Source organism: Ranitomeya variabilis, chromosome 1 (genome assembly GCF_051348905.1).
Source record: "Ranitomeya variabilis isolate aRanVar5 chromosome 1, aRanVar5.hap1, whole genome shotgun sequence".
NCBI classification, from domain to species: domain Eukaryota; kingdom Metazoa; phylum Chordata; class Amphibia; order Anura; family Dendrobatidae; genus Ranitomeya; species Ranitomeya variabilis.
In genome coordinates this window covers 553279206-553304684 of record NC_135232.1, presented here as the reverse complement: position 1 = coordinate 553304684, position 25479 = coordinate 553279206, and the positions used below count along the sequence as shown (strand labels likewise).

The following is a 25479-nucleotide window of genomic DNA, read 5'->3' as shown; positions in this document are numbered from 1 at the left end:
ATTATACAGTATGGAGCACTGTGTGGCCAATATACAGTATGGAGCATCATGTGGAGCTGTTATACAGTATGGAGCATCATGTGTTGCCATTATACAGTATGCAGCATCATGTGGGCTCATTATACTGTATGGAGCATCACGTGGGGCTAGTACACTGTACGCAGCATCATTTGGGGCCATTATACAGTATGGAGCGTCATGTGTGGCCATTATATAGTATGGAGCGTCATGTGTGGCCATTATACAGTATGGAGCGTCATGTGTGGCCATTATACAGTATGGAGCGTCATGTGTGGCCATATTTTTTTTTGTTTATAATTATTGTTTACGAAACATTGTGATCAGAAGTGCTAAATGGGTGTGGTTGGGGCGTGACTAGTTGTGAAATGGGTGTGGTCAGAGGTGTGGCCTAAAATTTGCCGAGGCACGCTGTGCGCGCCGCTGACTTTGTCCCTCTTTCCCTTCCTCGAAAGTTGGGAGGTATGCTGTTGTATTATTTATTATTATTGCGGCTGTGCAGATTTAATCCACACTTCCTATAGTATACTGGTTTCTTAATCTGAGCATGCTCCGATACAATTGGCCAGCCCCCAGGAAACAGATATAAACAATACCAGTGAGGCCCTCACTCATCCATTTAGCAACCAGCAAGACAAATTACACCGTCACCAGAGCCTGAGCTGAATCCTGCCACCAGAGCCAGAGCTGAAATCTGCCACCAGAGCCAGAGCTGAAACCGGCCTCCAGGGCCAGAGCTGAAACCTGCCACCAGAGCCTGAGCTGAAACCTGCCACCAGAGCAGAAATCTGCCACCAGAGCCAGAGTTGAAATCTGCCACCAGAGCCAGAGATGAAACCTGCCACCAGAGCCTGAGCTGAAACCTGCCACCAGAGCAAGCTGAAATCTGCCACCAGAGACTGAGCTGAAACATGCCACCAGAGCCAGAGCTGAAATCTCCCACCAGAGTCTGAGATGAAACCTGCCACCAGAGCTGAAATCTGCCACCAGAGCCGAAATCTGCCACCAGAGCCAGAGCTGAAACCTGCCACCATAGAGAGCTGAAACCTGCCACCAGAGCCTTAGCTGAAACTTGCCACCAGAGCCAGAGCTGAAATCTGCCACCAGAGCCAGAGTTGATTTCTGCCACCAGAGCCAGAGATGAAACCTGCCACCAGAGCCTGAGCTGAAACCTGCCACCAGAGCAAGCTGAAATCTGCCACCAGAGACTGAGCTGAAACATGCCACCAGAGCCAGAGCTGAAATCTCCCACCAGAGTCTGAGATGAAACCTGCCACCAGAGCCGAAATCTGCCACCAGAGCCAGAGCTGAAACCTGCCACCATAGAGAGCTGAAACCTGCCACCAGAGCCTTAGCTGAAACTTGCCACCAGAGCCAGAGCTGAAATCTGCCACCAGAGCCAGAGTTGATTTCTGCCACCAGAGCCAGAGATGAAACCTGCCACCAGAGCCTGAGCTGAAACCTGCCACCAGAGCAAGCTGAAATCTGCCACCAGAGACTGAGCTGAAACATGCCACCAGAGCTGAAATCTGCCACCAGAGTCTGAGATGAAACCTGCCTCCAGAGCTGAAATCTGCCACCAGAGCCAGAGCTGAAACCTGCCACCAGAGCAGAAACCTGCCACCAGAGACAGAGCTGAAACCTGCCACCAGAGCCTGAGCTGAAACCTGCCACCAGAGCCAAAGCTGAAATCTGGCACTAGAGCCAGAGCTGAAATCTGCCACCGGAGCCTAAGCTGAAACCTGCCACCAGAGCGAGCTGAAATCTGCCACCAGAGCCAGAGCTGAAACATGCCACCAGAGCCAGAGCTGAAATCTGCCACCAGAGCCTGAGATTAAACCTGCCACCAGAGCCAGAGCTGAAACCTGCCACCAGAGCCCAGCCAGCAGCCCAGCCAGACAGCTCTAGCCATAGCCAGCTACAGCCAGCCATAGGCAGACATGTCTTCTGGGAGCTCTCCCTGCGTCGTCAGCGCTGTGAGGTAAATACCTTATATACTCGAGTATAAGCCGAGATTTTCAGCCCATTTTTTTAGGCTGAAAGTACCCCTCTCGGCTTATACTCGAGTCATTGTCCCTGGGGGGTCGGAGGGAGAGCGACGGCTGTGACATACTCACGTGCTTCCAGCGTGGTCCCTGCAGCTCCAATGGTCTCTAGGCACTGACAGCTTCTTCCAGCGTTGAGCGGTCACATGGTACCACTCATTACAGTAATGAATATGGACGCAACTCCAATCCCATAGGGGTGGAGCCACATATTCATTACCAGTACCAGTGAACCGCTCAAAGCTGGAAGAGCTGCCATGCCCGGAGAGTCCATCAGAGAAGCTGCCAGGGACCGCGCCGGGAGCAGGTGAGTATAATAAGCATAATAACAGACGCGGATTCTTTACTGTAAGAGCAGTGAGACTATGGAACTCTCTGCCGTATGATGTTGTAATGAGTGACTCATTGCTTAAATTTAAGAGGGGACTGGATGCCTTTCTAGAAAAGTATATTGTTACAGGGTATATACACTAGATTCCTTGATAAGGCGTTGATCCAGGGAACTACTCTGATTGCCGTATGTGGGGTCGGGAAGGAATTTTTTCCCCCATGGTGGAGCTTATTCTTACCACATGGGTTTTTTTTGCCTTCCCCTGGATCAACATGTTAGGGCATATTAGGCTATGGGTTGAACTAGATGGACTTAAAGTCTTCCTTCAACCTTAATAACTATGTAACTATGTAACTATGTATAATGGGGAGGGGGAGCATGGAGATATTCACATCTCCTCGTTCCACCGCCGGGCACCATCTTCCGCGTCATCTGCCTGTGACGCTCAGGTCAGAGGGCGCGATGACGTGGTTAGTTAGGCCCTCTGCCTGAGCGTCAGTGCAGAGGACGGGGAAGACACAGCGGTGCCCGACGGTGGAACGGGGGAAAGGTGACTATAGCAAGTGCTGGGGGCCTGAGCGACGAGAGGTGAGTATGTCAGCATTTGTGGAGCATTATACGGGGCAAATGTGTCTATGGAGCATCTTATGGGGCCATAATCAGCATTTGTGTAGCATTATATGGGGCATAATAGTCTATGGAGCATCTTATGGGGCCATAATCAGCATTTGTGCAGCATTATATGGGGCAAATGACTGTACGGAGCATCTTATGGGGCCATAATCAACATTTCTGCAGCATTGTATGGGGCATATTTTATTATGGAGCATCTTTTGGGGCCCATCATGAACTGTTTGGAGCATTATATGGGGCTCCTGATTCAATATGGATATTCAAAAACACTTATCCTACTGATGTCTCAATTAATTTTACTTTTATTGGTATCTATTTTTATTTTTGACATTTACCGGTAGCTGCTGCATTTTCCACCCTAGGCTTATACTTGAGTCATTAAGTTTTCCCAGTTTTTTTGTGAGAAAATTAGGGGTCTCAGCTTATACTCGGGTCAGCTTATACTCGAGTTTATACGGTAAATGTTTTGGGGTTTTTTTTGGTGATGTTTACGTAATATATATATATATATATATATATATATATATATATATATATATATATATACACACACATACATATATATCTATATTTATTAATCTATAGTTTTTGTACAACAGGAAGCTGCAGCAGCAGAAGAAGAGGTGCTTCCAGAAGGAGACAGATGAGGTGGAGAGATACCCAGAGTGGGCTCGCAATTGGTAAGTTTCTTGCATGCATCACAGAACCACATCATCACACTGCACACAACACATAAGCCTACATCCAAGCACATAATTTTTATTTTTTTTATAGTCTTCTGATTCTGGTGTTCAGTCCAGTGGTCCTCAAAGCGCCTCCCAGGGTCGTCGGCGTGCGAGTCAGGGTACATAACTTTTTTTTTTTAATTTTATGTTGTTGTTTTGAGTTTAATGTTTTGTTGTTTTTTCTTTTTTAACAGGTTTCACAGCGTGCTCCTGACTCTGACAGTAAGGAGGCCGGGCTGGACATCGACCTCCTCATCGATCTGATCCGAGAGTGGGAACCGCTGTGGAACATGGGTGACCGCCGCCACGCTGATCTTGGTGTTACCCGTCAGCTCTGGAAGTATGCCAACAACTTGTGGACCACTGGGAGGACCTTGATGTTCGGGCCCAGAATCAAGCGCGTAAGTATTCACAGTTCAGTTATGTTGCTAGATGTAATGTGTTGTATACTAACCAATTTGTGCTTTCACTTTTCAAGCGAGAGAGTTGTCAAGCGGTGGCGGTCACTCAGGGATCGCTTCAAGAAGGAGTTCAACAAGGAGATGCAGGCCCTGAGTGGATTGGGAGGACGCAGGAGCAAGTACAAACATGCTTGAGCCCTGTCGTTCCTCAGGTCGACGATGGTGAGCAGAAGATAAATATTACCCACCCCATTTAATAAAAAATGTTTACATGTCTAACACTTTTTTTGGGTTTCAGCCAGGGCCAAGCAATATCAATATATTAATTATATAATTTTTTCTCTTTATTCTACAGCACCGTCTGCAGCACTCGGGAGCCTGCAGAGTTGAACCCTTCAGTAGCTATCCAACAGGAGTCCGCCACCGCAGGACACTTCGACAGACCCGACCCATCTACACCTTCCCAGCCTTCTCTCACATCTGATCCCTTAGTCTCATTCACCCGTGCTGGAGCATCGTGGCCAACTGCGTTGCATGAAGCTGCTGGTGAGGATGCAGCTTTTCCTTTACCTCACCCCTCTGACACTGCTGCCACCTCAAGAACACCTGTGGGTTCTGGGCAGCAGCGCCAGAGGGGTCAGGAAAAGAGCTATGCGCCCGAGTTCTTGCATCTGAATGCAGCCTTCCAGAACTGCCTCAAACTGTTGTCTGAGCAAATGACTGCAAAATTTAATTTGCTCAACAACAGTATTCTTGAGTTGCACACACATATGGATAGGATGCATTCAGATGCAAGTAAATCGCCAAACCACTCTTTTTTCCAGGCAGTACTCAAGCGCATAGACAAGCTATGCAGATGCCTGCCAGTTTGCCCTAGCGCATGTTACCTCCCAAGCCCCTCCACCCGCCCCGGTAGTTCCTCCCGCAGCGGCCTCCCCTCCAGCCACTGTCCCTCCTCCCCCTCCTATGCAATATCAGCACTCTGCCCCGTACCAACATCCTGCCCCATACCAGTTCCCAACCAAATCACCTGCGCCTCCACTCCCTGCCCAACCTCTACTCCCTGCCCACTACCACCAGTCTCCTTCAACACACATCATGCCCCAAACACAACCCTCTGCTCCACCCACCACCTCTTCTGCCTCCCAATCCCTCCACTCCACCCCTCAAACCTTCCAAATTTCCAATATTACTGCCGGTTTCATGCCCACCCGTTCTCTTTCTTTCTCTACCCGTTCACCTGTTTTACCTCCTGATCCGTCACCACCACCATCACATTCCTCTCTCCACACTCCCAATGTCGAAGTTTCCCAATCTGACAGCCCCTCCACCATTATCTCCACCCCACACTATTTAAATTTATAAATTTTTTTGGTTTCATAATTTGTTAATAAAAAAAGTTTATTGGTTTATTGGTTAAAAATTTTGTCTTTCATTTATTTATAAGGTTTATAAGGTTAAATACGTTGGTTAAAACAAGGTTGAATACTGTGGGTAAAGAAGGTAAAATACTTTTGGGAAAACCCAAACAGGTACACAACTTTGGTTAAAGAAGGTAAAATACTTTGGGGAAAAAAACAAAAAGGTACACAACTTTGGGTAAAGAAGGTAAAATACTTTGGGTAATACACAACCAGGTACACAACTTGGGTAAAGAAGGTAAACTACTTTGGGTAAAGAAGGTCAATGACTTTTGGTTACAAGGTCCAAGAGAAATTTTTCAAACTCTCTCATCCTGCCAGTGTACTCTTCCTTGAGGTGAAATATTCAGCAAATTTGTCCCGCATTCTGGAAACTGACACAGAACTTCTATAAGTTATGTCGTGATAATCAGGCAAGGTGGTTTCTTCAAAGTTGTCATCAATGTAAATATGTTCCTTTCGTATAACAAAATTGTGCAGGACAACACAAGCTTTCACGACCTCAACAGTGTCAGTCTTCAGGTTGATAGCGGTCAACAGAACTCGCCATTTTGCTGTCAGAATCCCAAAAGTGCACTCCACTATTCTTCGTGCTCGTGTTAGGCGGTAGTTAAAAATTCTTTTAGTTGGCGCCAATCCACTACTGGAGTAAGGCTTATGCAGGTGTTCCGAGAGTTGGAAGGCTTCATCTCCAACACATACAAATGGCATTGGTGGCCCCGAGGTTTCAGGCAGCGGTCTTGGTGTTGGAAATTGGAAGGTGTTTCCATAGAGATGATGCCTTATTGCAGACAATTTGAAAACTTGGGAATCATTGGAGCGGCCACACACCCCAATATCGACCGCTATAAATTTGTATTCTGCGTATGCGATGGCCATGAGCACAATGGAGAAATATTTTTTATAGTTAAAATATTCCGATCCAGATGCAGCAGGTTTGACAATGCAGATGTTTCCCATCCACTGCACCCAAGCAATTGGGAAACTGACAAATTTGTTGGAATTTTTCCGCTATTTCCAGCCAACTCTCCGTTGTCGGATGTGGTATAAATTCGCCATGTAAAGAGTCCCACAATGCACGGCAGGTGTGCTTCAAAATTCCGGAGATGGTGGAAATCCCAATTCTTAACTGGAAATGTAGTGACAAAAGGGATTCTCCAGCTGCAAGGAATCTATGAAAAAAGGAAAAATTAGTGCAAAATACCAGCAATAACATTACAGTTATAAGTCAGCTTTAACAGTAAGAGATACAATAAAATTATTATTAAAAACTACCAGCAACAACATTAAAGTTGTAAGTGTGCTTTAACAGTAGTACATACAATAAAAATGGCTTACTGAAGAGTGACCATCAGACGCTCCGCCGGTGAAATGGAGAAGCGACAATATGTGTCACTTCTTCTGATGAGATGTCCAATTCGTTCCACCAATAGATCAAAGTTCTCTGATTTCATCCGCACATGAGAACAATTTCTCGGGGTCTCCTCGTAGCTCCATGTATAGTGTAGGTATTCTACCCCACGTGTCATTCTCTGTGCTGTGATGGGGTGGATCCACAAACGCCGTCGGCGCAGACAAATGATGCGCTGTCTCTCTCGCTCCTTCTCCCGACCATTCGCCTCAAAAGTGAAATCCACATTAATCTGCAGAATGTTTCCCATCACGCCTTCCATCTTCGCCACTTGCTCCTGTACAATCTGTCAAAGATGGGCTGTAAGAACACTGTATATATAGGTTTTCAGTAGCCAATCATGTTTGGGAGCCTCCCATGGGCTTTTTTAAAAACCGGATGTCAAAAAACGGATAAAAAAACGGACAAAACGGATAAAAACCTAATGAAACAGATCCGATTTTTCACCAGTTCCGTTAGTCGGATCCGGCGAAAAAACGGATTAGTTTCTTCAGTTTTTCACAATTTACGCTGGATCCATCGCTCTGGCGCGATGCTGGAATCGGCATGACGGCAGAAAACAGATGTGTGAAAGCAGCCTTAGTTGTCTCCGGCCACCTTGTTTCACAGCATTGGATGATCCCTCATTTCCATACACTAGCAGCGCCCCCTGGTGTCTGCCCTGCTTGGATTCCAGTAACGTACCCCCTCCATGTCCTGTGACCCCGCTCTCGCTCTCCAGCCCTGGCGACAATAACAGGATCTGTGTGTTTGTGCAGCGTGTGAGGCAGGAAGCCGATAGTTTTCCTGGACAGAGAGGTTCCCACTATATTTTTCTTCCTAGTGCTCCTTCCACAACAACAAACGGCACTTTCTCCAGACGCGGTCTGACCTCCTGAGCAACTCTGTAAACCCCAGTAGTTACATAAATGGCAGGTGGGACAACACTGAGCCGACATTTCCCACGTCCTGAACGTTGGCAAAGTCTCTGTGGCCCAAGGATGAAACTTCGGTGATATGGCTGGCATCAGTGCTGCCCACTGGCCCAGAGGACCCGAACAGGGGGCCCTAAAGGGGTCGTCACTGATGTGCCTGGAGTGTTTAGAAAGGAGTTTGTTTATAACATGTTCTGGTGTGACCGAGTGCACGGATCAGCCCTGACAACAGACCGGCAGACGTGGGCCGGGTAACCTGGCAAAGGGGGACAGATAATTAGAATCGCCAGCGAGGAGTCTGGTCAGGAAGCAGGATACATGAGCAAGCAGAAGGATCTGAGCAGTTCGGACATGGGCCAAATTAGGGTGTGGGTCATTAAAAACGATAGGTGTTGTGGAGGTCCCTGGAATATGGCAGATCCTGTGGGGTGTGTTCCAGTATATGGCACATGTGATAGACAGGTTAGGACAGAGAATCGCAGCTTGGTAATTATGGGGCTGACCAGTCACCACCTACAATGGGCACGTGATCATCCAAACTGGACCACGGAGCGATGAAAGGTGGCCCAATTTGATGATTTTCATGTTCTGTCATGTGCGCAGCCATGTGTGTTATCTGGAGAAGAGAAGGCATCTGGTGCACTTTGGGAAGACAGTATTGCAGAGCGATGGTGGATGTTGTGCAGTCGAACGATCAGCTGTGAGATATGCAAGTAACAAGAGTCCGATCCAGTGAGTCTGCACCAAGCAACAACCAGGACTACGGTGGGGTCAAGGCCTTGACAGGTCAGAGGAGGTAATACACTAGATGTCTGAAAAATGGGGTGGTGTCTTCTGTTCTGCGGTTCTTGCCTTCCATCTACAGGTCCAAACCATTTTGGCATTTTAAGTTGCAATCCAGTGGGTCGTTAGAAGACAACGATCTGGTTCTCTGTGTCATGGCTATGGTGCGTCTACAACCCAAAGAAGCAGAAGACTGATGCCCAAGCAAGACTGACTCCCTCCTCAGTGTGAGGAGCTTCTTCTATTGTACCAGAAGCCACAATAAGACCAGGCCGAGGGGGAGATGGAGACGGTGGAGGTCATTGGAGAGGACACCGGGAGCAGCTCTGGATCACAAGCTGTTCTTTAGGCTATGTGCACACTTTACGGATTCTGCTGCGGATTTTTCCGCAGCGGATTTGTTGAAATCCGCAGTGCAAAAAGTACTGCGGATTTATCGCGTTTTTTTGTGCGGTTTCCACTGCGGTTTTAGACACCTGCGGTTTTTTAACATGAAGCAGGTACCAAACCGGTGCGGATTCCGAACAAAGAATTGACATGCTGCGGAATGAAAACCGCTGTGTTTCTGCGCGTTTTTTTCCGCAGCATGTGCACAGCGTTTTTTGTTTTCCATAGGTTAACATAGTACTGTACACCACATGGAAAACTGCTGCGGATATGAAGCAAAAACCGCAAAGTGTGCACATAGCCTTACAGTTCACAAAAATAGAAGCTGCTGTTGTCTTTGAGCTCTATCGTGAGGTGCCCATCAGCAGCCTCCCTCCACATGATGACTGTACACGACTCACGAGAAGCCGGGTCTTCTCTACCAGGGCTGGGCAGTCAGTGTCCATTTTGGTGTAGTCGGTATAAAACGGACCGACTCTTATCATGTATGTATTAATACGTTGGGTCAGTAGTAAAAGGCAGGATGTGCTGTAAACATATTTTCTTCATGGCGGCTGTATGAGATTTCTGCCTCCACATTGCTTTGGCCAGTTTCTGGATGGCCTGTCCTGAGTATTTCCTAAAGAAAGAAAATGAGGAAGCGCTGACCCCAGATCCACACTCCTAATAATCCAGGGGTCAGATTAGCCGGGCATTACCCCGAAGAAGTCATGTGTGAAATCTAGACAAGTAGAACAAAAGCTCGTGGGACCCCAGCTCTGGCTATAACCCAAGGAGGATCCATTACCTACGTCTGTCCTCTGGTGGCCACATGCAGAATTACACCACAGAGTAAATGATCAAGACTGTGAAACATCACAAAAATGCCCTCATAAGACAAAGGTGTATAGTGTAACGGGGTCTGCTGTACTGGAGTACCTCTTTTAGTACCACCCCGTGTTTTAGGAGGTCCACTCTGTTTTGGCTGGACTCTGAACGAAGGACGCTGACTGGAATGGCTTCATTACATGGGCGCATATAAAATATCCTGCTTCTCCATGTATTTCCAGTGTGACAACTTTTTACTCACAGGACACAGAATATATATCACAACAGCTACAGAGGGCAGGCCAATTCAAAAGCTGCAAGCTAGACATACATTACAATAACCGCAGGTGGCCGAAGCCTGCCGATATTTACTGTGAGAATTACAAAGGTGGGGGAGGTCAGAAGGGGGATATCTTGTCCCCTCTGCCCAGGGGGCGCAGCCGGTGGGCTGATGCATTAGGGACCTGCCTCTCACATGGAACCTATTATACATACATATGACTGCATAACATATTCTGGGTGCTGGGGGGTCCCGTAACAGAGTGTAAGGCACATAATGACCGTCACCAGTAGCAGCACCGTAGCTATTACCTACTACCCACAGCCCAGACAGGAATCAGCAACTGCGTGATTACAGCTCTGGATCTCAATGGAGAAGACTGCGTATTAGTTTGTCAGCTCCGGGGACCCTGTATATATGCAAGTACTGCAACGACCTTCGGCACCCTGCCTGTGCTGCATGACTATAGCAGCTCACAATCAGTCCCAACTTCTATGGACGCCATCGGCCATTTTAGTCACAGGCCAACACCAAGAGAAAAAAACTGATGCCGGAGTACAAAGTCAGAACCCTTTATTAAACAGTGCATGGAGGAATGTACACAATGGGGGTTATGTCCTCTTCTTGTTCTTCCCGATCACCTTCCCTGGGGGCACAGCGGGGGTTACCGTCTGGTACAGAGCAGAGGAGATCTTGTTCACATAGTACAGATCCACCAGGGAGAAGATGAAGCTGCGTGATGAGCAGAGACACCATGATCACCCCTCCCATAATCACTGTGTGCCCCCATCCACTCCCTCACATACTCACCATGTAGTTACACAGACTCTGTGGACCAAGCCGGAAGCAAAAATAGCAATGAAGAGGCAGACGAGGACTGCAACACAAAACATACAGGTGATCACCCTGAGTGACCCACCCAACCACCCCTCGTGTACAAAATACGGTAGATGCTCCGGGGGCAGGAGACTGCGCCCCTCCCTGGCTAGCATTCCCCTGGCACTCACATTCCAGATCTGACTACATCCTAGCTTCTACTTCTCCTCCCACAGGCAGGGCCTCAACCAGAAGTCTTTCCCCACTCACATTCCAGATCTGACTACATCCTAGCTTCTACTTCTCCTCCCACAGGCAGGGCCTCAACCAGAAGTCTTCCTCCACTCACATTCCAGATCTGACTACATCCTAGCTTCTACTTCTCCTCCCACAGGAAGGGCCTCAACCAGAAGTCTTCCCCCACTCACATTCCAGATCTGACTACATCCTAGCTTCTACTTCTCCTCCCACAGGCAGGGCCTCAACCAGAAGTCTTCCCCCACTCACATTCCAGATCTGACTACATCCTAGCTTCTACTTCTCCTCCCACAGGAAGGGCCTCAACCAGAAGTCTTCCTCCACTCACATTCCAGATCTGACTACATCCTAGCTTCTACTTCTCCTCCCACAGGAAGGGCCTCAACCAGAAGTCTTCCCCCACTCACATTCCAGATCTGACTACATCCTAGCTTCTACTTCTCCTCCCACAGGCAGGGCCTCAACCAGAAGTCTTCCCCCACTCACATTCCAGATCTGACTACATCCTAGCTTCTACTTCTCCTCCCACAGGAAGGGCCTCAACCAGAAGTCTTCCCCCACTCACATTCCAGATCTGACTACATCCTAGCTTCTACTTCTCCTCCCACAGGAATGGCCTCAACCAGAAGTCTTCCCCCACTCACATTCCAGATCTGACTACATCCTAGCTTCTACTTCTCCTCCCACAGGCAGGGCCTCAACCAGAAGTCTTCCCCCACTCACATTCCAGATCTGACTACATCCTAGCTTCTACTTCTCCTCCCACAGGAAGGGCCTCAACCAGAAGTCTTCCCCCACTCACATTCCAGATCTGACTACATCCTAGCTTCTACTTCTCCTCCCACAGGCAGGGCCTCAACCAGAAGTCTTCCCCCACTCACATTCCAGATCTGACTACATCTTCTCCTCAGACAGACAGGGCTTTCACACACTCATCTTTCAGATCTGACTACATCCTATTTTCTACCTCCACCAGAAGTTCCTGCTCACCAAGTTCCATAGACAAGTCTCCAGTATACAGACATGAACTGTCCTGTGCCTGTCATGGCTTCTATATAAATCAGGACTTAAGTGCACACAACCCGGGCCATATGTGACAAGTGTGGATCCATAAGATCTTTGACAGGAATCTGGCACTATTGTACTAAATCCCGAGATCTCGCCGATCCTGCGTGCAGTTATCTATATAAGAAGGACACATGGGAGGATTTGAGCCCTGAGGCGCTCACCTTCTGGAAACACCTTTGCCTGGAAACCTTTCCCAAATACAAGATTCTCTAGATTATTAAAGGCCTGAAGTTCAAATTAAGGAAATGTCACAGATCAGGTTTCTGGGGAAGAGCGGGTATTACAGGACGGCAGAAATAAGGATACAGTGAGGCAGAAGAGGAAGATGCCGGAGCCCAGGAACCCGCCCAGGATGGTCAGCCACTCCGAGGATGCCAGGTGGCGACTGTACATCTGCATTCCGGCAAAGAGGAGGAGCGAGACCAATGAGGAAAGCGCCAGCGAGATCCCGGTACTGACAGCTGTGGGGGAAAGACCACAAGTCACACAAGGGGCGACACGCCCTCCAATTACCACATACACCCCACTAGTGATAACAGCTACCACTATATATCACATACACCCCACTAGTGATAGAAGACCCCACTATTAACCACGTACTCCACACTAGAGATAACAGCCACCACTATACGAGTACCCCCCACTAGTGATGACCGCCTCAACATACACCACGTACCCCCACTAGTGATAACCCCCCACTATACCACAAGTATCTTCACTAGTGATGATCGCCCCACCATAGACCACGTTCCCTCACTAGTGATGATCGCCCACTATACACACGTACCCTCACTAGTGATGATCGCCCACCATACACCACGTACCCTCACTAGTGATAACCCACACTATACACCACGTACCATCACTAGTGATAACCCCCACTATACACCACGTACCCTCACTAGTGATTATCGCCCACCATACACCACGTACCCTCACTAGTGATCCCTCCACTATACACCACGTACCCTCACTAGTGATGATCCCCACTATACACCACGTACCCTCACTAGTGATAACCCCCACCATACACCACGTACCCTCACTAGTGATAACCCCCACCATACACCACGTACCCTCACTAGTGATAACCCCCACTATACACCACGTACCCTCACTAGTGATAACCCCCACTATACACCACGTACCCTCACTAGTGATAACCGCCCACCATACACCACGTACCCTCACTAGTGATTATCGCCCACCATACACCACGTACCCTCACTAGTGATAACCCCCCACTATACACCACGTACCCTCACTAGTGATAACCCCCACTATACACCACGTACCCTCACTAGTGATTATCGCCCACTATACACCACGTACCCTCACTAGTGATTATCGCCCACCATACACCACGTACCCTCACTAGTGATAACCCCCCACTATACACCACGTACCCTCACTAGTGATGATCCCCACTATACACCACGTACCCTCACTAGTGATGATCCCCACTATACACCACGTACCCTCACTAGTGATAACCCCCCACAATACACCACGTACCCTCACTAGTGATAACCCCCCACTATACACCACGTACCCTCACTAGTGATAACCCCCCACTATACACCACGTACCCTCACTAGTGATAACCCCCCACTATACACCACGTACCCTCACTAGTGATAACCCCCACCATACACCACGTACCCTCACTAGTGATTATCGCCCACCATACACCACGTACCCTCACTAGTGATAACCCCCCACTATACACCACGTACCCTCACTAGTGATAACCCCCACTATACACCACGTACCCTCACTAGTGATTATCGCCCACTATACACCACGTACCCTCACTAGTGATTATCGCCCACCATACACCACGTACCCTCACTAGTGATAACCCCCCACTATACACCACGTACCCTCACTAGTGATGATCCCCACTATACACCACGTACCCTCACTAGTGATAACCCCCCACCATACACCACGTACCCTCACTAGTGATAACCCCCCACTATACACCACGTACCCTCACTAGTGATAACCCCCCACTATACACCACGTACCCTCACTAGTGATAACCCCCACCATACACCACGTACCCTCACTAGTGATAACCCCCACCATACACCACGTACCCTCACTAGTGATAACCCCCACTATACACCACGTACCCTCACTAGTGATAACCCCCACTATACACCACGTACCCTCACTAGTGATAACCGCCCACCATACACCACGTACCCTCACTAGTGATTATCGCCCACCATACACCACGTACCCTCACTAGTGATAACCCCCCACTATACACCACGTACCCTCACTAGTGATAACCCCCACTATACACCACGTACCTTCACTAGTGATTATCGCCCACTATACACCACGTACCCTCACTAGTGATTATCGCCCACCATACACCACGTACCCTCACTAGTGATAACCCCCCACTATACACCACGTACCCTCACTAGTGATTATCGCCCACTATACACCACGTACCCTCACTAGTGATAACCCCCACTATACACCACGTACCCTCACTAGTGATTATCGCCCACCATACACCACGTACCCTAACTAGTGATCCCTCCACTATACACCACGTACCCTCACTAGTGATGATCCCCACTATACACCATGTACCCTCACTAGTGATAACCCCCCACCATACACCACGTACCCTCACTAGTGATAACCCCCCACCATACACCACGTACCCTCACTAGTGATAACCCCCCACTATACACCACGTACCCTCACTAGTGATAACCCCCCACTATACACCACGTACCCTCACTAGTGATAACCCCAACCATACACCACGTACCCTCACTAGTGATAACCCCCACTATACACCACGTACCCTCACTAGTGATAACCCCCACTATACACCACGTACCCTCACTAGTGATTATCGCCCACCATACACCACGTACCCTCACTAGTGATCCCCCCACCATACACCACGTACCCTCACTAGTGATTATCACCCACCATACACCACGTACCCTCACTAGTGATCCCCCCACCATACACCACGTACCCTCACTAGTGATTATCGCCCACCATACACCACGTACCCTCACTAGTGATAACCCCCCCACTATACACCACGTACCCTCACTAGTGATAACCCCCACTATACACCACGTACCCTCACTAGTGATAACCCCCACTATACACCACGTACCCTCACTAGTGATAACCCCCACTATACACCACGTACCCTCACTAGTGATTATCACCCACCATACACCACGTACCCTCACTAGTGATCCCTCCACTATACACCACGTACCCTCACTAGTGATCCCCACTATACACCATGTACCCTCACTAGTGATAACGCCCCACTATACACCACGTACCCTCACTAGTGATTATCACCCACCATACACCACGTACCCTCACTAGTGATCCCTCCACTATACTCCACGTACCCTCACTAGTGATGATCCCCACTATACACCATGTACCCTCACTAGTGATTATCGCCCACCATACACCACATACCCTCACTAGTGATAACCCCCCACAATACACCACGTACCCTCACTAGTGATAACCCCATCATACACCACGTACCCTCACTAGTGATTATCGCCCACTATACACTACGTACCCTCACTAGTGATTATCGCCCACCATACACCACGTACCCTCACTAGTGATCCCTCCACTATACTCCACGTACCCTCACTAGTGATAACCCCACTATACACCACGTACCCTCACTAGTGATAACCCCCACCATACACCACGTACCCTCACTAGTGATTATCGCCCACTATACACCACGTACCCTCACTAGTGATGATCCCCACTATACACCACGTACCCTCACTAGTGATAACCCCCACCATACACCACGTACCCTCACTAGTGATAACCCCCCACCATACACCACGTACCCTCACTAGTGATGATCCCCACTATACACCACGTACCCTCACTAGTGATTATCGCCCACTATACACCACGTACCCTCACTAGTGATGATCCCCACTATACACCACGTACCCTCACTAGTGATAACCCCACCATACACCACGTACCCTCACTAGTAATAACCCCACTATACACCATGTACCCTCACTAGTGATAACCCCATCATACACCACGTACCCTCACTAGTGATTATCGACCACTATACACCACGTACCCTCACTAGTGATAACCCCCCACTATACACCACGTACCCTCACTAGTGATTATCGCCCACCATACACCACGTACCCTCACTAGTGATAACCCCCCACTATACACCACGTACCCTCACTAGTGATAACCCCCCACTATACACCACGTACCCTCACTAGTGATAACCCCCCACTATACACCATGTACCCTCACTAGTGATTACCGCCCACCATACACCACGTACCCTCACTAGTGATAACCCCCCACTATACACCACGTACCCTCACTAGTGATAACCCCCACTATACACCACGTACCCTCACTAGTGATAACCCCCCACTATACACCATGTACCCTCACTAGTGATAACCCCCCACTATACACCATGTACCCTCACTAGTGATTATCGCCCACCATACACCACGTACCCTCACTAGTGATAACCCCCCACTATACACCACGTACCCTCACTAGTGATAACCCCCACTATACACCACGTACCCTCACTAGTGATAACCCCCACTATACACCACGTACCCTCACTAGTGATAACCCCCCACTATACACCATGTACCCTCACTAGTGATAACCCCCACTATACACCACGTACCCTCACTAGTGATTATCGCCCACCATACACCACGTACCCTCACTAGTGATAACCCCCCACTATACACCACGTACCCTCACTAGTGATAACCCCCCACTATACACCATGTACCCTCACTAGTGATTATCGCCCACCATACACCACGTACCCTCACTAGTGATAACCCCCCACTATACACCACGTACCCTCACTAGTGATAACCCCCACTATACACCACGTACCCTCACTAGTGATAACCCCCCACTATACACCATGTACCCTCACTAGTGATAACCCCCCACTATACACCATGTACCCTCACTAGTGATTATCGCCCACCATACACCACGTACCCTCACTAGTGATAACCCCCCACTATACACCACGTACCCTCACTAGTGATAACCCCCACTATACACCACGTACCCTCACTAGTGATAACCCCCACCATACACCACGTACCCTCACTAGTGATTATCGCCCACTATACACCACGTACCCTCACTAGTGATAACCCCCCACTATACACCACGTACCCTCACTAGTGATAACCCCCACCATACACCACGTACCCTCACTAGTGATTATCGCCCACCATACACCACGTACCCTCACTAGTGATAACCCCCCACTATACACCACGTACCCTCACTAGTGATAACCCCCACTATACACCACGTACCCTCACTAGTGATTATCGCCCACCATACACCACGTACCCTCACTAGTGATTATCGCCCACTATACACCACGTACCCTCACTAGTGATAACCCCCCACTATACACCACGTACCCTCACTAGTGATAACCCCCACCATACACCACGTACCCTCACTAGTGATTATCGCCCACCATACACCACGTACCCTCACTAGTGATCCCTCCACTATACTCCACGTACCCTCACTAGTGATAACCCCCACCATACACCACGTACCCTCACTAGTGATAACCCCCCACCATACACCACGTACCCTCACTAGTGATGATCCCCACTATACACCACGTACCCTCACTAGTGATTATCGCCCACTATACACCACGTACCCTCACTAGTGATGATCCCCACTATACACCACGTACCCTCACTAGTGATAACCCCACCATACACCACGTACCCTCACTAGTAATAACCCCACTATACACCATGTACCCTCACTAGTGATAACCCCATCATACACCACGTACCCTCACTAGTGATTATCGACCACTATACACCACGTACCCTCACTAGTGATAACCCCCCACTATACACCACGTACCCTCACTAGTGATTATCGCCCACCATACACCACGTACCCTCACTAGTGATAACCCCCCACTATACACCACGTACCCTCACTAGTGATAACCCCCCACTATACACCACGTACCCTCACTAGTGATAACCCCCCACTATACACCATGTACCCTCACTAGTGATTACCGCCCACCATACACCACGTACCCTCACTAGTGATAACCCCCCACTATACACCACGTACCCTCACTAGTGATAACCCCCACTATACACCACGTACCCTCACTAGTGATAACCCCCCACTATACACCATGTACCCTCACTAGTGATAACCCCCCACTATACACCATGTACCCTCACTAGTGATTATCGCCCACCATACACCACGTACCCTCACTAGTGATAACCCCCCACTATACACCACGTACCCTCACTAGTGATAACCCCCACTATACACCACGTACCCTCACTAGTGATAACCCCCACTATACACCACGTACCCTCACTAGTGATAACCCCCCACTATACACCATGTACCCTCACTAGTGATAACCCCCACTATACACCACGTACCCTCACTAGTGATTATCGCCCACCATACACCACGTACCCTCACTAGTGATAACCCCCCACTATACACCACGTACCCTCACTAGTGATAACCCCCCACTATACACCATGTACCCTCACTAGTGATTATCGCCCACCATACACCACGTACCCTCACTAGTGATAACCCCCCACTATACACCACGTACCCTCACTAGTGATAACCCCCACTATACACCATGTACCCTCACTAGTGATAACCCCCCACTATACACCATGTACCCTCACTAGTGATTATCGCCCACCATACACCACGTACCCTCACTAGTGATAACCCCCCACTATACACCACGTACCCTCACTAGTGATAACCCCCACTATACACCACGTACCCTCACTAGTGATAACCCCCACCATACACCACGTACCCTCACTAGTGATTATCGCCCACTATACACCACGTACCCTCACTAGTGATAACCCCCCACTATACACCACGTACCCTCACTAGTGATAACCCCCACCATACACCACGTACCCTCACTAGTGATTATCGCCCACCATACACCACGTACCCTCACTAGTGATAACCCCCCACTATACACCACGTACCCTCACTAGTGATAACCCCCACTATACACCACGTACCCTCACTAGTGATTATCGCCCACCATACACCACGTACCCTCACTAGTGATAACCCCCCCACTATACACCACGTACCCTCACTAGTGATAACCCTCACTATACACCACGTACCCTCACTAGTGATAACCCCCACTATACACCACGTACCCTCACTAGTGATAACCCCCACTATACACCACGTACCCTCACTAGTGATTATCACCCACCATACACCACGTACCCTCACTAGTGATCCCTCCACTATACACCACGTACCCTCACTAGTGATCCCCACTATACACCATGTACCCTCACTAGTGATAACGCCCCACTATACACCACGTACCCTCACTAGTGATTATCACCCACCATACACCACGTACCCTCACTAGTGATCCCTCCACTATACTCCACGTACCCTCACTAGTGATGATCCCCACTATACACCATGTACCCTCACTAGTGATAACCCCCCACAATACACCACGTACCCTCACTAGTGATAACCCCATCATACACCACGTACCCTCACTAGTGATTATCGCCCACTATACACTACGTACCCTCACTAGTGATTATCGCCCACCATACACCACGTACCCTCACTAGTGATCCCTCCACTATACTCCACGTACCCTCACTAGTGATAACCCCACTATACACCACGTACCCTCACTAGTGATAACCCCCACCATACACCACGTACCCTCACTAGTGATTATCGCCCACTATACACCACGTACCCTCACTAGTGATGATCCCCACTATACACCACGTACCCTCACTAGTGATAACCCCCACCATACACCACGTACCCTCACTAGTGATAACCCCCCACCATACACCACGTACCCTCACTAGTGATGATCCCCACTATACACCACGTACCCTCACTAGTGATTATCGCCCACTATACACCACGTACCCTCACTAGTGATGATCCCCACTATACACCACGTACCCTCACTAGTGATAACCCCACCATACACCACGTACCCTCACTAGTGATAACCCCACCATACACCACGTACCCTCACTAGTAATAACCCCACTATACACCATGTACCCTCACTAGTGATAACCCCATCATACACCACGTACCCTCACTAGTGATTATCGACCACTATACACCACGTACCCTCACTAGTGATAACCCCCCACTATACACCACGTACCCTCACTAGTGATTATCGCCCACCATACACCACGTACCCTCACTAGTGATAACCCCCCACTATACACCACGTACCCTCACTAGTGATAACCCCCCACTATACACCACGTACCCTCACTAGTGATAACCCCCCACTATACACCATGTACCCTCACTAGTGATTACCGCCCACCATACACCACGTACCCTCACTAGTGATAACCCCCCACTATACACCACGTACCCTCACTAGTGATAACCCCCACTATACACCACGTACCCTCACTAGTGATAACCCCCCACTATACACCATGTACCCTCACTAGTGATAACCCCCCACTATACACCATGTACCCTCACTAGTGATTATCGCCCACCATACACCACGTACCCTCACTAGTGATAACCCCCCACTATACACCACGTACCCTCACTAGTGATAACCCCCACTATACACCACGTACCCTCACTAGTGATAACCCCCACTATACACCACGTACCCTCACTAGTGATAACCCCCCACTATACACCATGTACCCTCACTAGTGATAACCCCCACTATACACCACGTACCCTCACTAGTGATTATCGCCCACCATACACCACGTACCCTCACTAGTGATAACCCCCCACTATACACCACGTACCCTCACTAGTGATAACCCCCCACTATACACCATGTACCCTCACTAGTGATTATCGCCCACCATACACCACGTACCCTCACTAGTGATAACCCCCCACTATACACCACGTACCCTCACTAGTGATAACCCCCACTATACACCACGTACCCTCACTAGTGATAACCCCCCACTATACACCATGTACCCTCACTAGTGATAACCCCCCACTATACACCATGTACCCTCACTAGTGATTATCGCCCACCATACACCACGTACCCTCACTAGTGATAACCCCCCACTATACACCACGTACCCTCACTAGTGATAACCCCCACTATACACCACGTACCCTCACTAGTGATAACCCCCACCATACACCACGTACCCTCACTAGTGATTATCGCCCACTATACACCACGTACCCTCACTAGTGATAACCCCCCACTATACACCACGTACCCTCACTAGTGATAACCCCCACCATACACCACGTACCCTCACTAGTGATTATCGCCCACCATACACCACGTACCCTCACTAGTGATAACCCCCCACTATACACCACGTACCCTCACTAGTGATAACCCCCACTATACACCACGTACCCTCACTAGTGATTATCGCCCACCATACACCACGTACCCTCACTAGTGATTATCGCCCACTATACACCACGTACCCTCACTAGTGATAACCCCCCACTATACACCACGTACCCTCACTAGTGATAACCCCCACCATACACCACGTACCCTCACTAGTGATCCCTCCACTATACTCCACGTACCCTCACTAGTGATCCCTCCACTATACTCCACGTACCCTCACTAGTGATAACCCCACTATACACCACGTACCCTCACTAGTGATAACCCCCACCATACACCACGTACCCTCACTAGTGATTATCGCCCACTATACACCACGTACCCTCACTAGTGATGATCCCCACTATACACCACGTACCCTCACTAGTGATAACCCCCACCATACACCACGTACCCTCACTAGTGATAACCCCCCACCATACACCACGTACCCTCACTAGTGATGATCCCCACTATACACCACGTACCCTCACTAGTGATTATCGCCCACTATACACCACGTACCCTCACTAGTGATGATCCCCACTATACACCACGTACCCTCACTAGTGATAACCCCACCATACACCACGTACCCTCACTAGTAATAACCCCACTATACACCATGTACCCTCACTAGTGATAACCCCATCATACACCACGTACCCTCACTAGTGATTATCGACCACTATACACCACGTACCCTCACTAGTGATAACCCCCCACTATACACCACGTACCCTCACTAGTGATTATCGCCCACCATACACCACGTACCCTCACTAGTGATAACCCCCCACTATACACCACGTACCCTCACTAGTGATAACCCCCCACTATACACCACGTACCCTCACTAGTGATAACCCCCCACTATACACCATGTACCCTCACTAGTGATTACCGCCCACCATACACCACGTACCCTCACTAGTGATAACCCCCCACTATACACCACGTACCCTCACTAGTGATAACCCCCACTATACACCACGTACCCTCACTAGTGATAACCCCCCACTATACACCATGTACCCTCACTAGTGATAACCCCCCACTATACACCATGTACCCTCACTAGTGATTATCGCCCACCATACACCACGTACCCTCACTAGTGATAACCCCCCACTATACACCACGTACCCTCACTAGTGATAACCCCCACTATACACCACGTACCCTCACTAGTGATAACCCCCACTATACACCACGTACCCTCACTAGTGATAACCCCCCACTATACACCATGTACCCTCACTAGTGATAACCCCCACTATACACCACGTACCCTCACTAGTGATTATCGCCCACCATACACCACGTACCCTCACTAGTGATAACCCCCCACTATACACCACGTACCCTCACTAGTGATAACCCCCCACTATACACCATGTACCCTCACTAGTGATTATCGCCCACCATACACCACGTACCCTCACTAGTGATAACCCCCCACTATACACCACGTACCCTCACTAGTGATAACCCCCACTATACACCACGTACCCTCACTAGTGATAACCCCCCACTATACACCAAGTACCCTCACTAGTGATAACCCCCCACTATACACCATGTACCCTCACTAGTGATAACCCCCACCATACACCACGTACCCTCACTAGTGATAACCCCCACCATACACCACGTACCCTCACTAGTGATTATCGCCCACTATACACCACGTACCCTCACTAGTGATAACCCCCCACTATACACCACGTACCCTCACTAGTGATAACCCCCACCATACACCACGTACCCTCACTAGTGATTATCGCCCACCATACACCACGTACCCTCACTAGTGATAACCCCCCACTATACACCACGTACCCTCACTAGTGATAACCCCCACTATACACCACGTACCCTCACTAGTGATTATCGCCCACCATACACCACGTACCCTCACTAGTGATTATCGCCCACTATACACCACGTACCCTCACTAGTGATAACCCCCCACTATACACCACGTACCCTCACTAGTGATAACCCCCACCATACACCACGTACCCTCACTAGTGATTATCGCCCACCATACACCACGTACCCTCACTAGTGATAACCCCCCACTATACACCACGTACCCTCACTAGTGATAACCCCCACCATACACCACGTACCCTCACTAGTGATTATCGCCCACCATACACCACGTACCCTCACTAGTGATTATCGCCCACCATACACCACGTACCCTCACTAGTGATTACTGCCCACTATACACCACGTACCCTCACTAGTGATTATCGCCCACCATACACCACGTACCCTCACTAGTGATAACCCCCCACTATACACCACGTACCGTCACTAGTGATAACCCCCACTATACACCACGTACCCTCACTAGTGATAACCCCCACTATACACCACGTACCCTCACTAGTGATAACCCCCCACTATACACCATGTACCCTCACTAGTGATAACCCCCACTATACACCACGTACCCTCACTAGTGATTATCGCCCACCATACACCACGTACCCTCACTAGTGATAACCCCCCACTATACACCACGTACCCTCACTAGTGATAACCCCCCACTATACACCATGTACCCTCACTAGTGATTATCGCCCACCATACACCACGTACCCTCACTAGTGATAACCCCCCACTATACACCACGTACCCTCACTAGTGATAACCCCCACTATACACCACGTACCCTCACTAGTGATAACCCCCACCATACACCACGTACCCTCACTAGTGATAACCCCCCACTATACACCATGTACCCTCACTAGTGATAACCCCCCACTATACACCATGTACCCTCACTAGTGATAACCCCCACCATACACCACGTACCCTCACTAGTGATTATCGCCCACCATACACCACGTACCCTCACTAGTGATAACCCCCCACTATACACCACGTACCCTCACTAGTGATAACCCCCACCATACACCACGTACCCTCACTAGTGATTATCGCCCACCATACACCACGTACCCTCACTAGTGATAACCCCCCACTATACACCACGTACCCTCACTAGTGATAACCCCCACCATACACCACGTACCCTCACTAGTGATTATCGCCCACCATACACCACGTACCCTCACTAGTGATTATCGCCCACCATACACCACGTACCCTCACTAGTGATTACTGCCCACTATACACCACGTACCCTCACTAGTGATTATCGCCCACCATACACCACGTACCCTCACTAGTGATTATCGCCCACCATACACCACGTACCCTCACTAGTGATTACTGCCCACTATACACCACGTACCCTCACTAGTGATTATCGCCCACCATACACCACGTACCCTCACTAGTGATTATCGCCCACCATACACCACGTACCCTCACTATCCTCTGCCCGCCCTCTGGTTATGGACACGTCACCCTTCCGCCTCCTCCCTACAGGTAGCAGGTAGACCCCGCAGTCCTCACAGCTTCCGCTCACGGAGATCTCACCCATCTCTGCTGCAGACACCACCGGCACAAAGATGCCCGAGACAAGGAGGAGCTACCTACTGCCCCGCCCACTACCAGAGGACACGCCATCAAAAAGCCCACATCACGGTACGGACCTCATCCATCCGCGCGATGGAAGGGAGTGTACGTCATCAATCACCGCCCGCACAGCGACACCTCCTGGAGAACGAGAAGAGGAGGGGGGGAGCAGGCCGGTGTTCTGAAAATTGTCGGC

General features: G+C 49.4%; 2 protein-coding genes across 4 annotated transcripts; one reads left to right on the top strand and one right to left on the bottom strand.

Moving 5' to 3' along the window:
- Positions 1-1958: 1958 nt before the first annotated feature.
- LOC143796873 (uncharacterized) lies at positions 1959-5486 on the top strand. The gene is made up of 6 exons (XM_077281049.1): positions 1959-1999; positions 3627-3707; positions 3802-3871; positions 3947-4153; positions 4231-4375; positions 4509-5486. Exons 1-6 carry the CDS (start codon positions 1959-1961, stop codon positions 4541-4543), a joined length of 579 nt encoding a protein of 192 aa, XP_077137164.1. The 3' UTR covers positions 4544-5486.
- Positions 5487-10712: 5226 nt separating this feature from the next.
- On the bottom strand, positions 10713-25401 carry KRTCAP2 (keratinocyte associated protein 2). 3 transcript variants are annotated; one of them, XM_077255953.1, is made up of 5 exons: positions 25245-25401; positions 12605-12759; positions 12460-12523; positions 10967-11033; positions 10713-10888 (listed from the first exon to the last, which is right to left on the bottom strand). In XM_077255953.1, exons 1-5 carry the CDS (start codon positions 25246-25248, stop codon positions 10768-10770), a joined length of 411 nt encoding a protein of 136 aa, XP_077112068.1. In that variant the 5' UTR covers positions 25249-25401; the 3' UTR covers positions 10713-10767. The 3 variants fall into 3 exon arrangements, with proteins under 3 accessions (XP_077112068.1, XP_077112065.1, XP_077112066.1); XM_077255950.1 differs by having other exon boundaries at positions 25131-25281; XM_077255951.1 differs by having other exon boundaries at positions 25221-25263.
- Between the last annotated feature and the right edge of the window lie 78 nt (positions 25402-25479).

What these genes read in the sequence shown, in the direction of transcription:
- LOC143796873 (XM_077281049.1), top strand. Translation starts at nt 1,959, where the DNA reads ATGTCTTCTGGGAGCTCTCCCTGCGTCGTCAGCGCTGTGAG. An exon ending in TCGGGCCCAGAATCAAGCGC is followed by an intron (nt 4,154 to 4,230) that starts GTAAGTATTCAC and finishes TCACTTTTCAAG; the next exon opens with CGAGAGAGTTGTCAAGCGGT. An exon ending in CGTTCCTCAGGTCGACGATG is followed by an intron (nt 4,376 to 4,508) that starts GTGAGCAGAAGA and finishes TTTATTCTACAG; the next exon opens with CACCGTCTGCAGCACTCGGG.
- KRTCAP2 (XM_077255950.1), bottom strand. Translation starts at nt 25,248, where the DNA reads ATGGGTGAGATCTCCGTGAGCGGAAGCTGTGAGGACTGCGGGGTCTAC. An exon ending in GCGGGCAGAGGATAGTGAGG is followed by an intron (nt 12,760 to 25,130) that starts GTACGTGGTGTA and finishes TTTCCCCCACAG; the next exon opens with CTGTCAGTACCGGGATCTCG. An exon ending in AGAGTCTGTGTAACTACATG is followed by an intron (nt 10,889 to 10,966) that starts GTGAGTATGTGA and finishes CTCATCACGCAG; the next exon opens with CTTCATCTTCTCCCTGGTGG.